The 19,316-nt window shown below is 33.5% G+C and overlaps 1 protein-coding gene and 2 long non-coding RNA genes across 6 annotated transcripts; 2 read left to right on the top strand and 1 right to left on the bottom strand.

Moving 5' to 3' along the window:
• The first annotated feature begins 12 nt into the window (after positions 1-12).
• Positions 13-7,285, top strand: LOC124304028 (uncharacterized). The gene is made up of 3 exons (XR_006908044.1): positions 13-110; positions 6,959-7,069; positions 7,156-7,285. It is a non-coding gene; the product is annotated as an uncharacterized LOC124304028 (long non-coding RNA).
• LOC124304023 (DNA-binding protein RFX2) lies at positions 427-18,900 on the bottom strand. Of its 4 annotated transcripts, none has more exons than XM_046761951.1 (19): positions 18,580-18,898; positions 12,642-12,955; positions 11,532-11,724; positions 10,970-11,014; positions 10,557-10,662; positions 10,305-10,404; positions 10,050-10,205; positions 9,743-9,760; positions 9,129-9,284; positions 8,036-8,217; positions 7,475-7,945; positions 7,167-7,288; positions 6,936-7,033; positions 6,622-6,777; positions 6,211-6,413; positions 5,969-6,122; positions 5,836-5,887; positions 5,703-5,755; positions 427-5,208 (listed from the first exon to the last, which is right to left on the bottom strand). In XM_046761951.1, the coding sequence occupies exons 1-19, from the start codon at positions 18,587-18,589 to the stop codon at positions 5,176-5,178; spliced, it is 2,622 nt and encodes an 873-aa protein (XP_046617907.1). In that variant the 5' UTR covers positions 18,590-18,898; the 3' UTR covers positions 427-5,175. The 4 variants fall into 4 exon arrangements, with proteins under 4 accessions (XP_046617907.1, XP_046617904.1, XP_046617906.1 ...); XM_046761948.1 differs by lacking the exon at positions 10,970-11,014 and adding an exon at positions 15,397-15,495; XM_046761950.1 differs by lacking the exon at positions 18,580-18,898 and adding an exon at positions 18,189-18,558.
• LOC124304029 (uncharacterized) lies at positions 10,951-13,937 on the top strand. Its single transcript, XR_006908045.1, has 3 exons — positions 10,951-11,091; positions 11,577-11,705; positions 12,628-13,937. It is a non-coding gene; the product is annotated as an uncharacterized LOC124304029 (long non-coding RNA).
• Positions 18,901-19,316: the final 416 nt, after the last annotated feature.

A 19,316-nucleotide genomic window follows, 5' to 3' on the forward strand; every position in this document is an offset into this window, starting at 1 on the left:
ACAGCGCTTGTTTGAACGCAAATAAGTTTCAAACATATATAGCAGTGATCAATTATTTTTTATTACCAAAAATAGGATCGAGCCTAGGCAATATCATCACGCAATCAAAGGTTTGATCAAATCCTCATATTCGTGCATAAGTTTTACTGTAAATAAATTAGTTGTTGAAAACATAATAAGTTCAATTGAATATTTCTGATAAATCAAGTGACGTTACAATAAAAGAGTTTCTCCCACTGTGTTATATACTCATGTTTAAATTCTAACAACTGGAGCTCGTAACATTGTGTGGATGATTGAATGGATATGCGATCAAATCTATGCTATTAACTTCAATATGACAGTGTCAGTGCTGGTGTCGTACTTGTTATGCATAAGTCATTGACACGCTGTAGTGTTTACACGCAAAAGAAACATGGACAGAAATGACTTTTAACATATATTTATTATGTAATTCAATGTTTGCGAATCGCACACCTCATATGATCCTTAAGTTTTCTCACATTATATAAATATATACATATACATACATGTGTATATATATATTGTATATATATTTGCATAAGTTGTTATTTTGAGCTATATTTTTTCTTACATATAATCTTATCTAAGCAGTAATGAATGCATTTTTAGTTTCTTGTGCAAATTGAAAGGTATCAAAATATCTTCTATACGTCATAAAGAAAGCAATTTTATTATAATGGACTTTCCCTGGCCCAACTCTAGTAGGACAGCAATTGTTTGTTACTTTATTTATATCATCTACTTTTCTCTCATTTTTTTCATCTTTGGGAATATTTAAGGCCATTTTATTCCACAACATAGGAAACTTGGTTGATTAGATATCGAGTCATTTGAAGTATTTGGTTCGAAATAAGCTACTTTTACCTTGTGCCACTTTGCTTTTATGAAAAATATAAAACCTCAAATTTGTATACAACGAGTATAAGGATAGAGTGCTGGATATCAATGATCAAATTATCAGCCCAGATATCAATTCTGTAAACTATATATTTTTAATTTTATGTTACTCAAAAAGCTCAAAAATAGGGTTAAGGAATCTTGTACACTTTTATACATCGTGGAATAATTCACTGACCAAAATTATAACTATCCAAGGTTTACTTTGCATTGTACCTGAACATTCTCATTCATCTATTTATTGTACCTATATTGCATTATATATCAGCTGTATAATGCACTAAAAGATTTTTCAAATTATTTGGGCTATAAAGTTTGTCTAGTGAATACATCATTAAAGTCTTGATTAACTCCGAGCTTAGATTAATATTGGATATTTTAACATCATTAGAAATAAGTATCCATCTGCACTAAATTTTAGAATTCTCAATATGATTTAAAATCTTTGAATAGTTCGATCATGTGTTGACGGCAGTGATATATTGTAATTGAATATTACTAGCCTCGAAATATTCAGCACTCTACCTGGTACTTGTTTTCTCTTAAATTCTGTTGTTTTTATTTTATTACCTCAAAGAATTACCATAAAACACCTACTTGTCATCAATCCTTAAATTAGGTACATTTAGTTGTTGATAATTTTTTTTTCTTTTGTTTTTCTTTTACACATATAAGCTCATTCAATATAATTATAGAAATATTTTTCAGTGCACATTAATTAATTCTAACATGACAAATAAACGACGAGCTATGCAATACGCATTCCCTGTTTTCGACTTACTGTATAGATTCTGACTAGTACGTTAACGTAATGCCTTTATATATAATCTACATTAAAATTATGCTCGCATTTAATTGTGATATAATGCAATATGTGAAGCGAGATCTGTACTTGCAATATACACTCTTAATGTTACAGGGTATTCAACATCAATTTTGATTCCATTACAGATAGAATAACATTGATTATTTGACTATTACATCTTCTTTTCGTTGACAGTTACAATTTTGTTTGAACACCCTGTATCAAGATGATTTAATAAAGCGTTAAGTATTGACTTTAGACTTAACCGAAATTAATTCCATCATTACCTTAAAATATTTACTGCATATTAAGGAACATTCATTTTCGACGTCTATAAAAACAGTGCATTTACTGTGCGCAATATTGATTGCACTACATTAATATTATTAGTATTATTATTATTATTATTACAGTATGTCCATTTAATCAAGCCTTGTGTACACATCAACCCCTAACGAAAAAAATCGTACATTTCATACATTGTCTGTTTCTCTTTGTATAATAAATAATCAGAAATATAGTAGTTTAAGTTGCTAATATGCAGTGAACTCGATATTGCAGAAATACTCAGTTACTCATTAACACTGTTGCAAATATTTTTGTGTAACTCGAATTCCACACGCGACCCTAGTCACGGTTAACGTTCAAACACATTCTGTACAAAAGAGATAAGATGCAGAGTCAGCCTGTATAAGTTTACATCCTATGCATTACAGATGTTAGTGAGATGATGGACAGTAGCAAATTACGACAGAGTAGAGCTTACAATATAATGCTAAAATGCCTTATAACTGGATCGTAAATAATTTATATTCACGCGAGAAAATGATTTATCTGCATCTAAATTCATTTCTTGAATTTACAAACACAAAATGAATGCAATGTATTGTTACCAATGGTTTCTTATACACATATAACAAAAGTATTTTTGATAAGCAATGGGAAATATCCAATTTTTGGTTCATCAATATGTTTAAATCTCAGTGCTATTGTCTATAGAAACAATATTGAAGCACGGTGCTTTGATTTTGAGATATTCAAATTATGATAGAAAAATAATTACGTGTATTTTATAAATACGTATGTCTTGTGCAGTAAATAATTTTTATTGAATTCAAGTTTTCAACAGAGAGCTACCCAACTACTCCACGACAACTGGTAGAAATTAGACGGTTGATTAAAATATTGAGATCAGTTTATAGTCACATCGCTTTTCAAAGAATTGCTACATTTCGTTAGTTCTGAAATTCGAATACTTCAAAATGGTAAAATCCTAGGCGTTGAATTATAGAAACTGCATATGTTAAAACTTAAGTTAAACAGGGTGTCCAGAAACACAGGACTTAAAAATTCTCGTATAAGTCTCGTATTTTCCCGCTCATTTTCTGAAAATTCCCGGATACTCATAACATTATTTTGAGCTGCATAACTACGGAATATTAGCTGTTTTAAATAGTAATCTTTAAATACGGATGATACTTATTGTAAATAATATGCTCGTCGATGAACAAAAATTTCCAAATCAGTTGGATATCCCGAAAGAAAGGGTTGAGCATCCCTATGCCCTGCTTAAGACATGTATCCATGGCAGTTGTAGGTATATGAGATGTGTTAAGGAAATTGACGCGAAAAAGGAAAGACTTACATGGCTTATATTTATTAATAATATAACTAGATGAGTTATTATATAATATTTCGAAGATATGATTGTAATCTAAAAGGAGTTGAGTAAGGGCTCTCATTATTAGACCCAGATCGAAATTTTACGGAAGTTCCATTTGATGAAAAAATTCCCGGTTGCTATATAAAATGCCCGTATGTTTCCCGCATTTTCAAGAGCAATTTCAACTTCCCGTACAATTCCCGCTTTTCCAGAAATTCACGGTCGCTGGACACCCTATTAAAAGGTCAAGAGTAAAAAATTTAAGGCGTCCCTCTTTAATTCAAAGACAACAAACTGCTGTACTATCTAATGCATAACTGAACTTACTACAAATGAACACCTATTCAAATTTTTTGGCGTTAGTCGATTAATGGGTAGAGTACCAAAAACACAGATAGAATCAACTAAATTGAATTCTATGTATGAAATATTTACAATGCCTTCAATTAAACATCCATTTACAATTCATAAGAGTATGGTTTCACATGTATAATTAAAAATAAAAAGAAAGGTTACGAATGAAAAATTGGATGAGGACACTTGACTGCTATTCAGTTTGTAACGGGCCTGTAAAATAGTTTAACCACTCAAATATGATATGCTGCATGCATGTATATTTAAAATGCACGTTCATTCTCCAAGCTTTGATAAATAGGCTAGATTATGAACTAGCCAATCAATTTATATGCGAATACTAAAATGTTTGGTTCATGTTTTGTTAGTAATCACTGGCGTAATAATTGGTATTCACAATCATTGGTATGTAAACAAAAAATATTTTTCATAAATTTATATCTGGCACACAAATCACACGTAAGAAATCTCTTTTAAACAGTGATTACCTAACGAATATTATATGATAGTTGGATTGAAAAAATATCTTGTATTGTGCATAAATATAACATTATTACGTGTATTTTGATACACGATCGATAAATCTGGCATACTTAATCAATTCATACAAAATAAATTATCTAGTATTGTTTGTGTGAATTTTTCAAAAAAATATTATCATTTTAATTATTTTAATGAATTTTCTTGCTTCATTAATTAAGAATACAAGAATTTATTTTCAATGAGTCCCCATGTGTAAATAAAACAACATAAATCACATGCTGGAACATTTGGTAAAATTATGTTTGAAACATACAATTTTGCTAACAAAACCGTATTGAAACGTATTGCATATCAATTTAACGATTTATAATCACGGATAGCTCAGTGTAATAAACTTTCAATCATTATATAAAAAACTAAATGTCTAATCTCGGCACTGCATTCGTAAAAATGAAGCTAGAATAAAATGTTACATCCCAGGAAGTTCTTAACCAGCTTAGTACTTTCTCGCTTATACTATATTATTTAATATGATGCCTAAAATTTGGGTGTAACTCAAATTCATAGAACAAATTAAGAAGGAAAAAAGCCAAGTACCAAACAGTAACATTATGAAACGTGGTTTTCTGCTGCTGACCAAAAAGTTCATAAAATGTTTTTACACCTCTTTTGGATATATTCAATTGATTTTTAAATTGCATAAAAAGTTGTAATAGGCACTATTATGCAAGTGTACGAAATTTCAGGACTCGTGTGGGCATGCAGTCACTAATTACTTCATTATATTATTATAGTGCAACGACTATTCGTCAATAAATAAAATAATAATCTATCGGACTAGTATGGAATAATAGGCCTGCCCGTGTTAATATTAGCTTCACCCCTCAATATATCGTTTTGAACTAATTACTCACATTTTAACAGGCAAAGATATGCAGTTAGCTTAACTTTATGCGCTTTGATTGGATGGTGCTCGATGTATCTGAAACAATATTTAAAAATTTAGGAACCTTTAGTATTCTGACATAATCAGATCAGAGTATATTCAACAGCTACACACAATCAACAATCAAATAAATATTTAAAAATAAAATGCTCTTTCTATACCCTCTGATATGTTCCATAAACGATGAATTGAACGATTTTGTAGATATTATTATATTGTAGATATCATAGGTATTCAGTGGACACAGGAACAGAATAAAATTATGAAAAAAAAACAGCAGATAAGTAGATATAAATTTTATAATTTGATATATTGTTCATTGCTGCCTCACTATATATCAACTAAATAAAAGTAGAATTGATATGAAGAAAGATACTGTGAGAAATGAATCTTTCTCCCATAAGAGAGAAAAGCTAAATGCGAGAAACCTGAACTATTTCGTTTCTACGCGGGGTCAAATAATATCGGATCTACTGAACATTGCACATTAATAAACGTCTATATAAACACATATTTATGTACATATATACCTGTTTGACCTGCAGCGTTGCCATGTCCACGTCTACATACGTAATAGGGACACCTAATTTATTATATGTATTCTCAATTAGCATGTAATAAAGTAGATCGGTTCTAATAAAGAATCATATGATACAAAATTACCTCCATTCGATGTTGCTGCAAATGCATTGATTAGTGAACAGCTTTGATTTTTCTGCAATCAGAGAGCAATAATAATGGTCGTGTTATATCCAGGCCAAATATATTTATGTTCGATTATACTTGGGACACTTACATCACCCATTACTGCTATAGGTGTTGTGCCAGTAGCAACTGCTACTTGGTGTTCAATCAAGTAGAACATGTATTCATCATATAGAAGCCGAATCAGGTGAAATGAACCGAAACTAGCAGCACTTCTTAGTGTAAGATCTCTTATGACCATTGAGCTGGAAGTAAAGTATCAAGACTTATTCATTCTTCACCAATGAATTTCATAGAACTAGTTATTAACAGTATTCCGAGTGAAATATTTACCTATAGAAGGACCATTTTAGTAAAAATTGACGAGCAGCTTTAGCGAAGGTTGGCTTTCCTTCATAGGGTTTAAGTACTTGCGTAACAACGCCTTTCAGCCATACTGCCCATTGCTCCAATGAATTTTGTTGCTGTAGTGTAACTTTGAAATCAGCTTCCAATCGTTGTACAACTGCGTAATCACACTGGCATACCCATGAAGCCTGAAAATTCATCATTTTTAAACATATTTATTTCTTCTGTTTACAAAGTATTCAATGATGGTGAAATCATTAAACCAGAAATTATAGCAATTCTGAAACGATAGAAATGAATGAACCGTCAAAAATATACAGTAATTGAATTTAAGTGCATGTGATTATTAATTATTATGGTTATATATCGAATTCGTGAAATTTGAATCATAATTACCTGTTCCTGAACATTGTGAAAGTCAACGCGATTCAAATCAGCCAGCATTTGATTAATTTGACTAGAATTCTGTAGTACAGCACGGGCAGCTTGAGCTAAATGATTGAGCGATGTGTATCGTCGCAAGGTTTGTGCAAATGCTGATACAGCTGTAAGCTGAAATGCAAAAAAAAAAAAAAATTGCGTTTCATACAACAGTAAATCACTAGCAGTCATTTAATGATAGTAGTGGTTAATTTAAATCCGTAAACTGTCACTCCAATTATAGTAACAAATGATGTTATTAGCAATAAGATCTCAAATATAACGTGTACCTTGATCTGCATCATCTCTTCAGGACAATCATGCATAGCCGAAGTCAACCAAGATTCAAGACCTTTAGCAAAGTTTCTAATCGACTGAGTAAGAGAACCTGTATGACAGAATTTGTTAGAAAGGATTGTTGAAGGTAAACTGTATTACAGGAACCAACTATAAAGTATACTTTGTGAGAATTACGTGTAACGTGGCAAAAATTGTTCATTGTCAATCTAGAAAATACGTACTGGGAATGGGTCGCAGAACATCTGGCATAAGTACTTCAACAAGATTTTGGTAAAATGTATAATCAACCCTTCTGATGAAATCCTGGACTGCTGAGCACTTACACATTTGATACAGTTTAGTCCTATAAAAATAAACAATAACTTTATAAATTTGTTTAATTGTAAACTTGACACACAGTTATGAAATGAGAATAAATAGAACATGCCGGAAGATTGACATTAGGCACTTCATGATTTTTCAATCTTTCGATTTGACTGGCTTTAGTGGTCGGTGAATTAACATAAAAAATGTGTGAAAAACTACTCACTTGGACAGGTACTTTTCTTCCTCACATTCGTCACCATTATTGTTATCTTGACTGCGCCAAAACTCTCGCCACAAACTCTCAACTGTGGCAAATTCAAAAGTCAAAACTGCATCTAAGAAAGCCTCGCAATGTTCTCTATATATACTGCGGAATGTGTCAATATCTTCTAATGTACAATCATCAGGTAAAGTTGAGCCGTGACAGACGTCAATTTCAGGAAATTCTGGAATAGCACCACTTGCTTCACCTAAATATTGATGATACTGTGGAGGAGATGTATTGGAAGCAATGTTTGTGTTGGCGTGAGTATTGCCGTCATATGCGGATTCTTGCTTTTGATTAACAAATTTGAATCGTTTGGCTTGAGCATTTGACGATTGCTGTTGACGAGATGTTCCATCTTCATTCAGCATTATCAATGGTGAACTTGGTTTGACGCGAATACCATAGTAATGGTATTTGGAGTTACCCCTATATATATATAAAAATCAGAACCATTCATTTAAAGAAACTAATTGTGCAATCACATATGCTGATAAATAGTTTATGTCGAACGCTTACCGAGTACCCAAACGTCTAGTACGCAGTCCCAGAAATACAGAGCGAATTAATTTTCCAAAACTTGCTGCATTCACAGGATCCAATTTGTTGTCTGAACAATGACGTAAGTAGTGATTATAAAGTGTCGATCTTGGAAGAGACACCCCATCTGCTGTTTCGTAATTTTCCAATAACCATTGTACCTATAGGTATAAACATAGATATTAATTAGGTACCTAATTTTGTAGAATTAGAAACAGTTTGTCACATAGCACCTAGTTTATTCGAAATTCCTCTAGGCAATATGTTGTAATGCAATGCATTAGGTTGGTATTTTAAACTACTATTTCAATCATTTAAAATGTATCAAAAATTTCACATTTTTTTACAAACATATATTTCAATTGCTTTGGATATTTTCTTTTTATTTGAGATAGCAAACCTAAAGTAACTTCATCATACCATACAAGGTCCTATATTTAATCACAAAAATATGTAATTTAAGCTACATTCAAAATAAAATTCAAAATAAAATTCAAATTATTTTAGCCGTAAAGTTCTGTATGATAGACAAGGATAGCATTGACATGCCATTGTACGACATCAATAATATTAAGATTAATACACCAGCTTACTCTTATTCGATCTTAATATAAAATATGAAATGATAGCAAAATTTTGACGGTATTATTAGTTTTAAAAATCCAGAAGCAACATGAGATGGAAGCAATGATATCTCTGATACATTCCATTGTTTAAAAATCTTATTTATGCAATAACACTAGATCAGTTGCAGTTTGTTGTTTTATTGCAGTGAAATCCAGCTCATTGGATTACTCGAAATTGATGTAATAGATAATAGAATTGTATAAACGTTATGAGCGTTAAAATCCATTTTTCATAGCACAATTAAAAGATATTAAATGTCTTATTTGCCAGAAAATAATATAAGTATATACACACATTATAAAGTATCTGGTAAAAAAAAGTCAGATCAGATTTCACTGAATACTTGTGTTACAGAATGTTAGTTGCATCGAAAAAATTGCAGTAACAATGAAGCATGACAAACGTGCAGACAAACAACACTTAGTAGTATAAGAAGGTAGCTAACAAATGGCGAGTCGATATGGCTTACGGTGGCCTGGGAGACTCTAGTGGCATGCGTGATGTTGGCCGCAGCAGCAGCAGCCTCTTCCACGCTCACTGCTGTGCCACCTGCATTCCCGCTGATCAGGTATGTCCCTCCACCCCCGCTAACCACTGCCTCCTATCAAACAGCCCATCATCCCAATTCCTTATGTTATTCCCCAATGTTAGTACAAAAACAAAGTTGTGACTTATGCATATACAGAGACAAACATGACTGATGATTTTTTTATAGCAGTAACAAGCTGTCAATGTTGGGTTTCAGCTGAAATTCATTGCTCAACAGGTAAAATAATTTCAAGTTTGTTTGTCTATGCTGATTGATTATTCATTGTCCTCTGATAATAATGGCTGCACCCCACATTTTATTTTATTTGAGTATTTCAATGAGTATCTATGGTATGTTGATCAAGTTTAAGGGTAAGATTTCGTTCGTAATGAATAATGATGTTGGGTTTGATATTGAATTTATAATTGTTAAGACACAAACCGAGAAAGCAACCTTAAATAATACCCTTTGTCACCTTTGATATGTATTATGTAAATTTGAATACTATGATATCAGAATATTGGATATACCTGAGAGCAAATTTCCTGCTGCATGAAATATGAAATGGTAAAGAATTTGTTAAAATATATTCCAAACGGATGCAATCTTCCAATATTATTTCAATGTGTCTGTACACATTAAAATTTATTTGTACCTCTATTTATTATTTCTGCTCTTAGTATATAGTCAAGCAGGTTTCGACATGCACAAATTTACTTTTTTACACGACATCGTTATAGATTGTTCATTTTACTTCTATATGCAAAATGGTCAAGAAAAATAAGAAGCATAGTTTAATCTGATGTTCTAGAAATTAACAAATATTTGAATACATACAGCATTCTCTGTTTGTGGACTAGCTCGGGCCGCAGTGGCAGATATAAGTGCATGTGTTGTAGGATCACCATCTACGACGCTCTGTTGTATCAAATATGTACCATTGCCTTGAGATAGAAGCTGTCCGGTCGTGGCATTTGACCCTTGTCCTGTAACCTGGCAATGGATAATTTTGTTACAAAAAAGCTACATTCTAATACCTTATTAAATCTGAATTCACAACTAATAATTGTCTGATCGATACGACTCGTTTACCTGCGTATACGTAACTGGTGTCGATGCTGGTGTATAATATTGGCTGGAAGCAGGAGTGTACATGGCCCCTGCCTCACCAACAGCATACACCGGATATGTCCTGAAAACAATGTTTCATAAGGTCAAATACTTCAATGTCACCATCATATCTGAAGTCCTTTCTCATTGCAATTTAATCGAGTAGCTATTAAACTTCAGTGGTTTAGAAAAAAAAAAAACGCAGATAAATATTCCAGATAAGAGTACACTAACATCTGTCCATTGGTCGGTATATATGTTGAAGTATCCCCCTCGACATACTGGACATATGTTGGGTGTGATACAGATTCGGAACCCACTGCCTCGGCGTCTCCAGACACTGCAACAAAGCATGAGCATCTGTGTTAATAACGTGATTTTCGGAGATTACAAAACTTCACTGTTTACTACACCATCATCTAAGGCATGTTAACGAAACAATAAATAAGTCTAACTGTAAATATACTTATGATTTGTACAGATTGAGTGCAGTTTACGAACAGATAACTGCCTTTCAAAACACAATTAATGTTTGCTAAATCATTGGCTTTTTAAACATTAAGGTATTATTGACAAAGTTAAATAAATAAATATAAAATGAACGACAAAACCGTAAATACTGCATGCAGATTCACAATAGCCCTCACCTACAGCCGTTGTAAGGGACGCGTAGGATGGTGAGTCACCGGTGCCTAGTGATTGGTAGCAAGAAGAGATGTGCATATTGTGAGCAGCATGAAAATTTTCGAATTTCTACTCAAAAACTATAGTAAGTCGAAATCCTTTGCCTGCTTACGTATATGAGCGTTTCGTTCAACTACTTTGGATTTCTAATTAGCTTTCAAAGTGTAAAGTACCGATAATTATTCAAATTAATTCTATAAAAAATCACCTCTCAATTTGTGAGCAGAACATAAGAAATTATCATCATTTCCGATTCCACAAGAATTTGATGAAGCGATCAATTCGGTTTATTAGCAATGATAAGTTTTATGAACGAAAGGGCAATAGTGTAATGAAAATTGCATATGAACAATTGAGATTATTTGATTATACTTATACTTATACTTATACTACAAATCGAAAAAGGGTTCTACACAATCTTTGTATAATTCTTAAAAACTGTTGAAAGTTGAAAGATATAGGTGAATAAACGTTCGCTCTTGTACTCTAATACTCTGAATGTTAAATGAAGTACTCTTAGCATACCTGTTACAGTTATGTAATGTGGTGATCCACTGACAATTGTCCCAGCTCCAGTAGAAGCAGCGTCTGTATCAACGAGAGTGTGCTGACCAGAGTGCGTAGTATTCACTACAACTTGCGCAGTAACATGGGCTGAAGTGCCTGATGAACCGTTTGACGAATCTGCAGCTGTTTCAAGTGAGTCCTGAACCAACAACTAAATCATTATTCTTAGTATGCATGCCCTCGTGACCAATGGTTGGTTTAAAAATATGGAACGAAATTAAGCCTATGCAAAAGTTGGAATAATTAGAATTAGAATATGCCGTGATGTCAAAACTTGTTATGTTTTATTTAATGGTAAAAATATAATTATATTTTTAAGCAATGAAATAAGTTGAAATAAAACTAGTACACTTGGCCCTACTTCAAATCCTAAAATCCTGTTTAATTGTAGCCAATTTCCTAAACTACACCAATTTATGAATAATCTTAATTCTGCAAATAAAAAAAAAAAAAAAAAACCAAACTCCATATATTTCAAGGGATGTCAGATAAATATTTGAATAAGTTGAATCTATCAAAGCATAAGAGCAGATGGCTTGAGTCTCTTATCAGACTGGCCACACAACACCCCCGAAGCCTGACAGATACGATATCCACAACTAATATTGATCATGTATTGATAGCACAATTTTTATTTGCACGTAGCACTACGTTATCTATTATTTTTGGCCAACAGATTTTCTGAAAGTATATCCTTTGACATATGCACACGCCATGTATTCATCCGATGCAAATATGAGAGTTGAAGTGGTCTACTGCAGTTGCTATTTTGAAAAATGATCTCAAGTCGCTGCATATTTATGAGAAAAGAGTAACTTGTTTGAAAGAAATATTGTCAGAAGATTCAAAACATTTTTACCCAAGAACAAACAAAATTTGCAGCCTAATTGTATGTTCCACTAATTCAGTTTCATAATTGTTGAAGTACACAGGACATGTTTAATTACATGAAGAACAATCATAAATAATATATGTCATTGGAATGATTTTATTATTAATCACAGAACACCAAACAACTGTAGGCACTGATTTTGTTTATTGTAAAAAACTTCAGATGGTATGACCAACCTGGATAGGTTGCACTTGGAGGCTGTTAGGACTAGAAGGATCTGGACTTGTGACTACAGTGATGAGTTGCTGACCCCTAGTCGATTGAGTCTGAGCCGCGCTCCCACTGCCACTGGAGCTTGAGGTGGTTACAACGACTACACCAGACTTAGAATCTACTCCCACCCCGCTCGTACCGTCCCCGCCACCACCAGCCCCAGCGGACGTAGCAAGAGCATACTGGGCTCCTGTCGTAGTCATGGTGATTACACCCTCCACTCTCTCCGCAGCCACCGAATCACCACCTCCGGCTCCTCGCTTCTGAAGGGATGTATCTGTGACAAAAACACACACATACGTTGTAAGCGCTATTTAACTGAATATCAATAATGTCTTCACCGGTGTTCGGGGGGTGAGAGGAACAATATTCCAAGAAACAGTGTCAAGAATTTCATATCTGATGAATAAAATAAAATGTTCAAATATTGGTGTGATACTGGCTCAAGTTACATGGAATAAATGGATAAAATAAACATTCGATGCCTGGAATTATGTACGAGAGATGAAATTGTGACTAATATAAGTATTTCCTTGTGTAATCTAATGTAAACAAGAAAAGACGCATTATTTAGTCTTGAAAAACTATCATAGGATGTCTAGCAACGAAAAAATTCGAAATACCCAAAGAATTCCAGGATTTATATTCCAAAATTTCCCATTTCAAGCTGAAAGAAAAATCGATATATTTATTCTAATCACTACCTAGCTTTAATGTAAAATTGACTGTAAAATTGTTTTGTTTATCACACTCTTAACGCATCGGAATTTAAAACAAGGTAAAAGCGGCATGATAAAAATAAGAAAACTGCAGTGAAATTTATCAGGATATCAACTATATCAGATTTCTTGACACTATGACTATGTCAGACTGATTGACCAACCAAATATCACTCGATTAAGTCAAGTTTGTGCATTTTTCAGGTATCCTAAAATAGAATGAAGTTGAAGCTGGTAACAGTAAAATAATGATATATTGAAAATAATAATCAATATTCAATTCAATAATGACTTTGCAGGTGGTAGAAATTTTAGAATGCGGTTTTTTTTTTGCTTTTTTATGCAGTTACACTGAATTTCAGTCACTTCTGACCCTCTGAAAAATGTAGAATAATGACGTTTCCTAAAAATACATTGTTGCGTTATTGTTACCAACTTAAACCTCATAAAATAGAGGCATATTACGCATTGTAATGTCAAAACTGTGTATTTGCAACTATGAATTTTCATGAATTTTCAATATTATTGATTTTAAAAAGACATTGCACATTCCAAATTTTCTACAAAACTGAATATACACTGCGAATTCTGAGATATCCAACAAAAATTTATTAAATTGTTAATATTTCCCAAGCAGAAAGATATCTGATGGTATTGGCTCAGGTGTTCTAATAGTGTCGTGAGTGAAGCAAAGATCAAAGGGAAGCCAAGTTACATACGACATGAAAATACTACTACGATGTAGCATATTTGATGCAGTTTAATAATGTTGATTTCATCCAGGTACCAAACACAAGTAGGGGGATAAAATAAAGCACACGCACGACTAGCTAGACAGTTGGGGGGAGGGGATAGGTAGATAGGTGGAGCAGGTTACATTGTAAGATCAATTAGAGGGAATTATCCCTACCCCTTAGCCCTCCACAAAAGGGGAGCCTTATAAGCTCTACTGAGCTTTGAAACCTTCTATCCAGATCATAGATGAAGCACCTGGTGCGTGTACTATTGATGGTATTCCATTTAATTAGAAGACTAAATTGATACACAGAGTGCATGGAGGGAATGCACACCCTCCTACTTGAAAACAGTCGCATTCGCACAGGTGCATCCGAAGTTTTCCAATCAATTTTGTCTGCAAGGAACGATGTTGCCAATTTTATATATATATATATATGAATAAATCTATTGTGCATTGTGGAAATAGTTTTTTTTTTCTTAATTTTTTGGTAGCTAACAAATTATATTTGATTATGAAATATTTAAGCAGGGACAAATCCATTATTTTCCGATGCCTTAATGAGTAAAAAAAATTCCTGGTAATCAAAGTAATAATTGGAGGAAAGATTTTTTGAAATGATATAATGTAAGATTTTTATATCAAAGAAATTCAATCATAAATTTTGGGCACAAGGGTGTTGTCCTGGTAACAACTAACACCTTTATTAGAATTGTAGAGTAGCACTCAAGACTACGATGACACTCTACCGCCTAGGAGGGAGGAAAAACAACCCCATCTTCGTAATATTAGCGGTAGTTTTCTGGGAATAATAATATGAAACAATTCATTGATACGTGACTTATGTATTTCCTTGCGTCATCATTTTTCAGCGTTTCTGCTACTTGTATATAATGTTGTATTATATGTACGACACAGAACTGACAAAGTGTAATATATTGATATTGTGAGAAGCGCATAGTGGAGTATCAGATAACGCATCTGGGATAATTAGGTAATTTAATCTACAATTTCCTTCGCTGGGAAAATGGTGACCAATTGAGCTGTGAAGTTCAGGACTCCTCATACAGGGAAAAAACCTTGCTTTCATATAAGAAAATCTGGTTCTGATTTACAGAACAAGCACCATGCAATATTTTACAAATTATTCAATTTTAATATCTTGAACTTAGAATCAATCAAGTGCTCTGAAGTATAAAATTACATTTGTATTCCAATAGTATGCAACAAAGTTATTTGGAAAAACGATGGAGAACCACTGACCCAGGCAACCATGTCCCAAGGCTACTACAGGTGACTCACGTTTCATCAAAACAGTACTCCATCTCCTGACCAGGAATTCTCTCTGTTTTTCTGCAGACACTGAGAGTATTGATTATGAGATATCTGGCATTAAAACAGATGATTAATTAAGCCAGTTAGAGATGTTCGCTTATAACTATAGTTTAGTTTTATCACAAAATCATCATGTCATGGTCATGTTAAACATCTTTTTCTCATCACTGAAAGCAATAGGTGTGAAAGTATCATTGTGTATCACAGAACTGAGGTTGCTTGAATATAATCGGACCCTTCTCTACGCTTGCCTACAATAGGAACTGACATGCTTGATGGACATTGATATTCATTGAGCAAGACATATAGCGAGGTATACAAGAGATCGGACAGGGTTTAATATACTGTTCACACGTGAAACTAAACACCATATAAAAGTAGCCATGTATTGCTCAAATTATAAATTTACAATCTTCTTCAGTTTTATCAATGAGTTCATATGGTGATGGATTATTATTACGGATAAAATACTAAATATTTACAATTAAAATATAAATTTTAAAAGTTATCGAGCAGTATTATTAACCTTTGGTAAATGCAAAAAATGGTGCCACCAATTATCTGATATTACAATTTTCAACAGTCTACTGTTTTATCCAATAAATTTTAGGGATGGTTGAATTGTAGTGTATAGGCATACGCACAAGCTGAGGTGGTCTACATGACCTGACTGTTGGTTATCACATGGGGTAACAAAGGAGGGGTGCATGCAAGGTACCAGTCAAGCATAACAACCACCAGGTGCAGTTTAACAGTAAAGGGAAAGTTCAAACACGTCTACATTCATATGAGGCATTCCATGCCAATTCGTTCTGCCACCAACCCTCACCATCTCCGATTTTCATTGAATTGTATTGTAATATTTCAGGGCTCGAAAAAGTAACCCCTGAATTATTTCATATTTTTTTTTAACCACTGGTTAAAAAGTTTTCCTATTTTCACACTAATTTATATCTCAACATCCATCACCTGTAAAAAGAAATCACTGGTACAAAAATTCATCGTGAATACGTGAAATGGAAGGAAATATTATTTACCGTTTTCTTTAGCGACTTAATGCCTTTTTTTTTTTTGCACAAATAGTCTAAAATCGCGTTTTTCATCAAACTTTCACCAGAAAATCTTTGTGAAAATACGAAATTTTTAAGACCTTGCAGAAGGTGGAGAGATCTTTGGTTCAGAAATTACAATGAAAAATGGTTTACAATTAATTGAGTACTGCATCAATTCAGGTAGGTACATAATTTTTTAGAACGTGTAATACAAATGCAGAAAAATCGTTTTACTACACAGATGAAACATGTTAATTATGCAATAGATCAAACATCACGTCGTATATATAATTATACGTGTACCTTTCATTTTTTTGTTTACCAAACAAAGGAATAATTAATTTGATTCTGATAATTTCACTTGTAAGATATAACTCATTTCCGTAGGCATTTAGTTTAGGTAGGTACTCCCATATTATTCGTTTCCTTGACATTCGTTTGATTGTAACTTCTGAACCAAAGATCTCTCCATCTTTGGGAAGGTCTTAAAAGTTAGGTATTTCCACAAGAAATTCATGGTGCAAATTTCAGTGAAGTTAAAGGTGGCCAACACCATGAAAATTGCGATTTTAGACTGTGTTTGAAAAACAAAAAGAATTTATCAAGTCGCTTAAAAAATCGGTAAAAAATATTTCCTTCCATTTCACGTTATCGCTATGAATTTTTGTATTAATGACTGTTTCGTACGACTGACGCATGGTGGGATATAAATTAGTGTGAAAATGAAATAACTTTTTCACCGGTGGTCAAAAAAATCTGAAATAATTCATTGGCTACTTTTTTGACCCCTCAAATACAATATTAAAGTTCAAGCCAAATCGAAGATGGTGAGGGTTGGCGGCAGGTCTAGTTGGCATGGAATACCCCATATACTCATTCCTCCACCCTTGTTATTACCTAGAAATAAGATTTAGTTGTAAATATTATGTATCCATAAAATTATTCCAAGCTTAATAATAAATGAAAATGCAAACAGCTATATGGTATTATCAAGCATGTATTTGTTTGTAGAATTAAACTATCTATTCTTACTCATTCAAGAATCTCTGAATTATAGTATATTGCATCGAAAGACTTAATAATCTGATATAGTAATATGTATAAGACGGTTTTAATTGAAACCCTGGTGGATTTGATCGGTATTCAATTCTATAGGCCAGAGGGTGGCATGGCGTGCGAAATTGAAAAAACTCAGTGGTGCATGTGATGCTGTAATGTGGCTTATGAATTTGCTAGGGTGCAGGAAAGAACGTATGATACCTGCAGTATGATGGGGTGAAAGTGAACCTAATAGAACTAGGCTAGACAAAAAATCACACTCCAGTGTACTCCTCTATTTCTCTGATCTTATATGGTGGATTTATTATTTTATTAATTATTTATTTACTTATTGTTACTTGTGGATAATTGAGGTCAATAGAAATACTGTCATATATTGCTTTCACTCAGGAGTGTGTACAATGTTCCAAGAAATGTTATGCACAGAGCTTTTATTTAATTCATGTATGTGTGAGATCTAAGAATTTCATTTATAAAAATTATACCGCATTGCAGTATTGGAAAAAAATATGAACAATGGTGCAACTCGTTTAAATTATGACAAACAGATAAGAGCACCCTTAGCTTCAAAGATTAATGATTGTGATATTCAAGGTAGAATTTTTTTACCTTGGCTCAATGACTTTGTCATTTTGTTCCATATTTCTCGAAGTTGCACCGATTATTTGTGTAACGAATTTTTGTAAAACTTTCTTAGTTGATTATTAATAGTTTAAAACAACTGAACAACCAAATCTGTATTATTGGAAGGTTTTTAAAATAGGAAAATATTATGACAGGGTAAACTTGCTGGTGAGCATAAACTCTGGTCATTGAAGCTACTTATACAAAGAATTAAGGATAATGGGACTGATTCCGAAAATTGCACTACCTTTACAGAAGACCGATAGAACAAGCGTAAAGTTGTCCGAAAACAGGGTAATTGATAGAAAATACCAGAAATGAAAAAACTGGCATGCAATTATGCAGCCATCTTAACTACACAATCAATCGGTCGCACCTGTTTTCATGAATGACGAATAAACTTGTGATTGCTAGCCTGCCGGCTTTCCTGACAGGTGTCTTAATGTCGTCCAGGATTCCTCGGTGCTGACCCTGCAAATCACCGTGGAAACGAACTGAAATATGCACGCTAGAATATTGTTGACGACGAGCAGCGGATTGTCAGTTGTCTGCTGCTGCGGTCGCCTTGGCTACGGCATCACACGCCGCTGAACTACCCGTCCGAATCCCCTCGTTTTTCGGTTTAACTCGCACCATGTTTGTTCATTGTACCCAAAAATAATCACATCTAAACTAGGAACGGCGAACTTATTTTCAGCCTTGCACTCCTCCCTATGGCTTCTCGAAAATTACTGAAAATTTATACGGAATCTCTATTGCTAGGGAACTGCTTTCCTACGCTTGGACTAATGTTCCTACGCGCGGCGGACTACACCAACCGCGTAACAGCAGGCAGCAATGGGTTCGACTCCTAATTCTCGGCTTCCGTGACAGGTGTTTCGAGCTCTCGAATTCGTCTTCGGTTTTCTTCCACTTTTATTTTGTTCTTAAATTCAATACAGCTCAATTGTGCAAGCACCGCGGTTGCTCGGCGTATACAGTTGGCCGTTATTGACGATAAATTTTATTCTAGTTAATCACGCTATAATTTTGACGCGCCTAGCCATATATGGATTCGAAATCAGGAAGATGATTTACAAGAGAAATTAGTCAATAAAAATACTCACCGTAGGT

Source organism: Neodiprion virginianus, chromosome 4 (genome assembly GCF_021901495.1).
Source record: "Neodiprion virginianus isolate iyNeoVirg1 chromosome 4, iyNeoVirg1.1, whole genome shotgun sequence".
Taxonomy (NCBI): domain Eukaryota; kingdom Metazoa; phylum Arthropoda; class Insecta; order Hymenoptera; family Diprionidae; genus Neodiprion; species Neodiprion virginianus.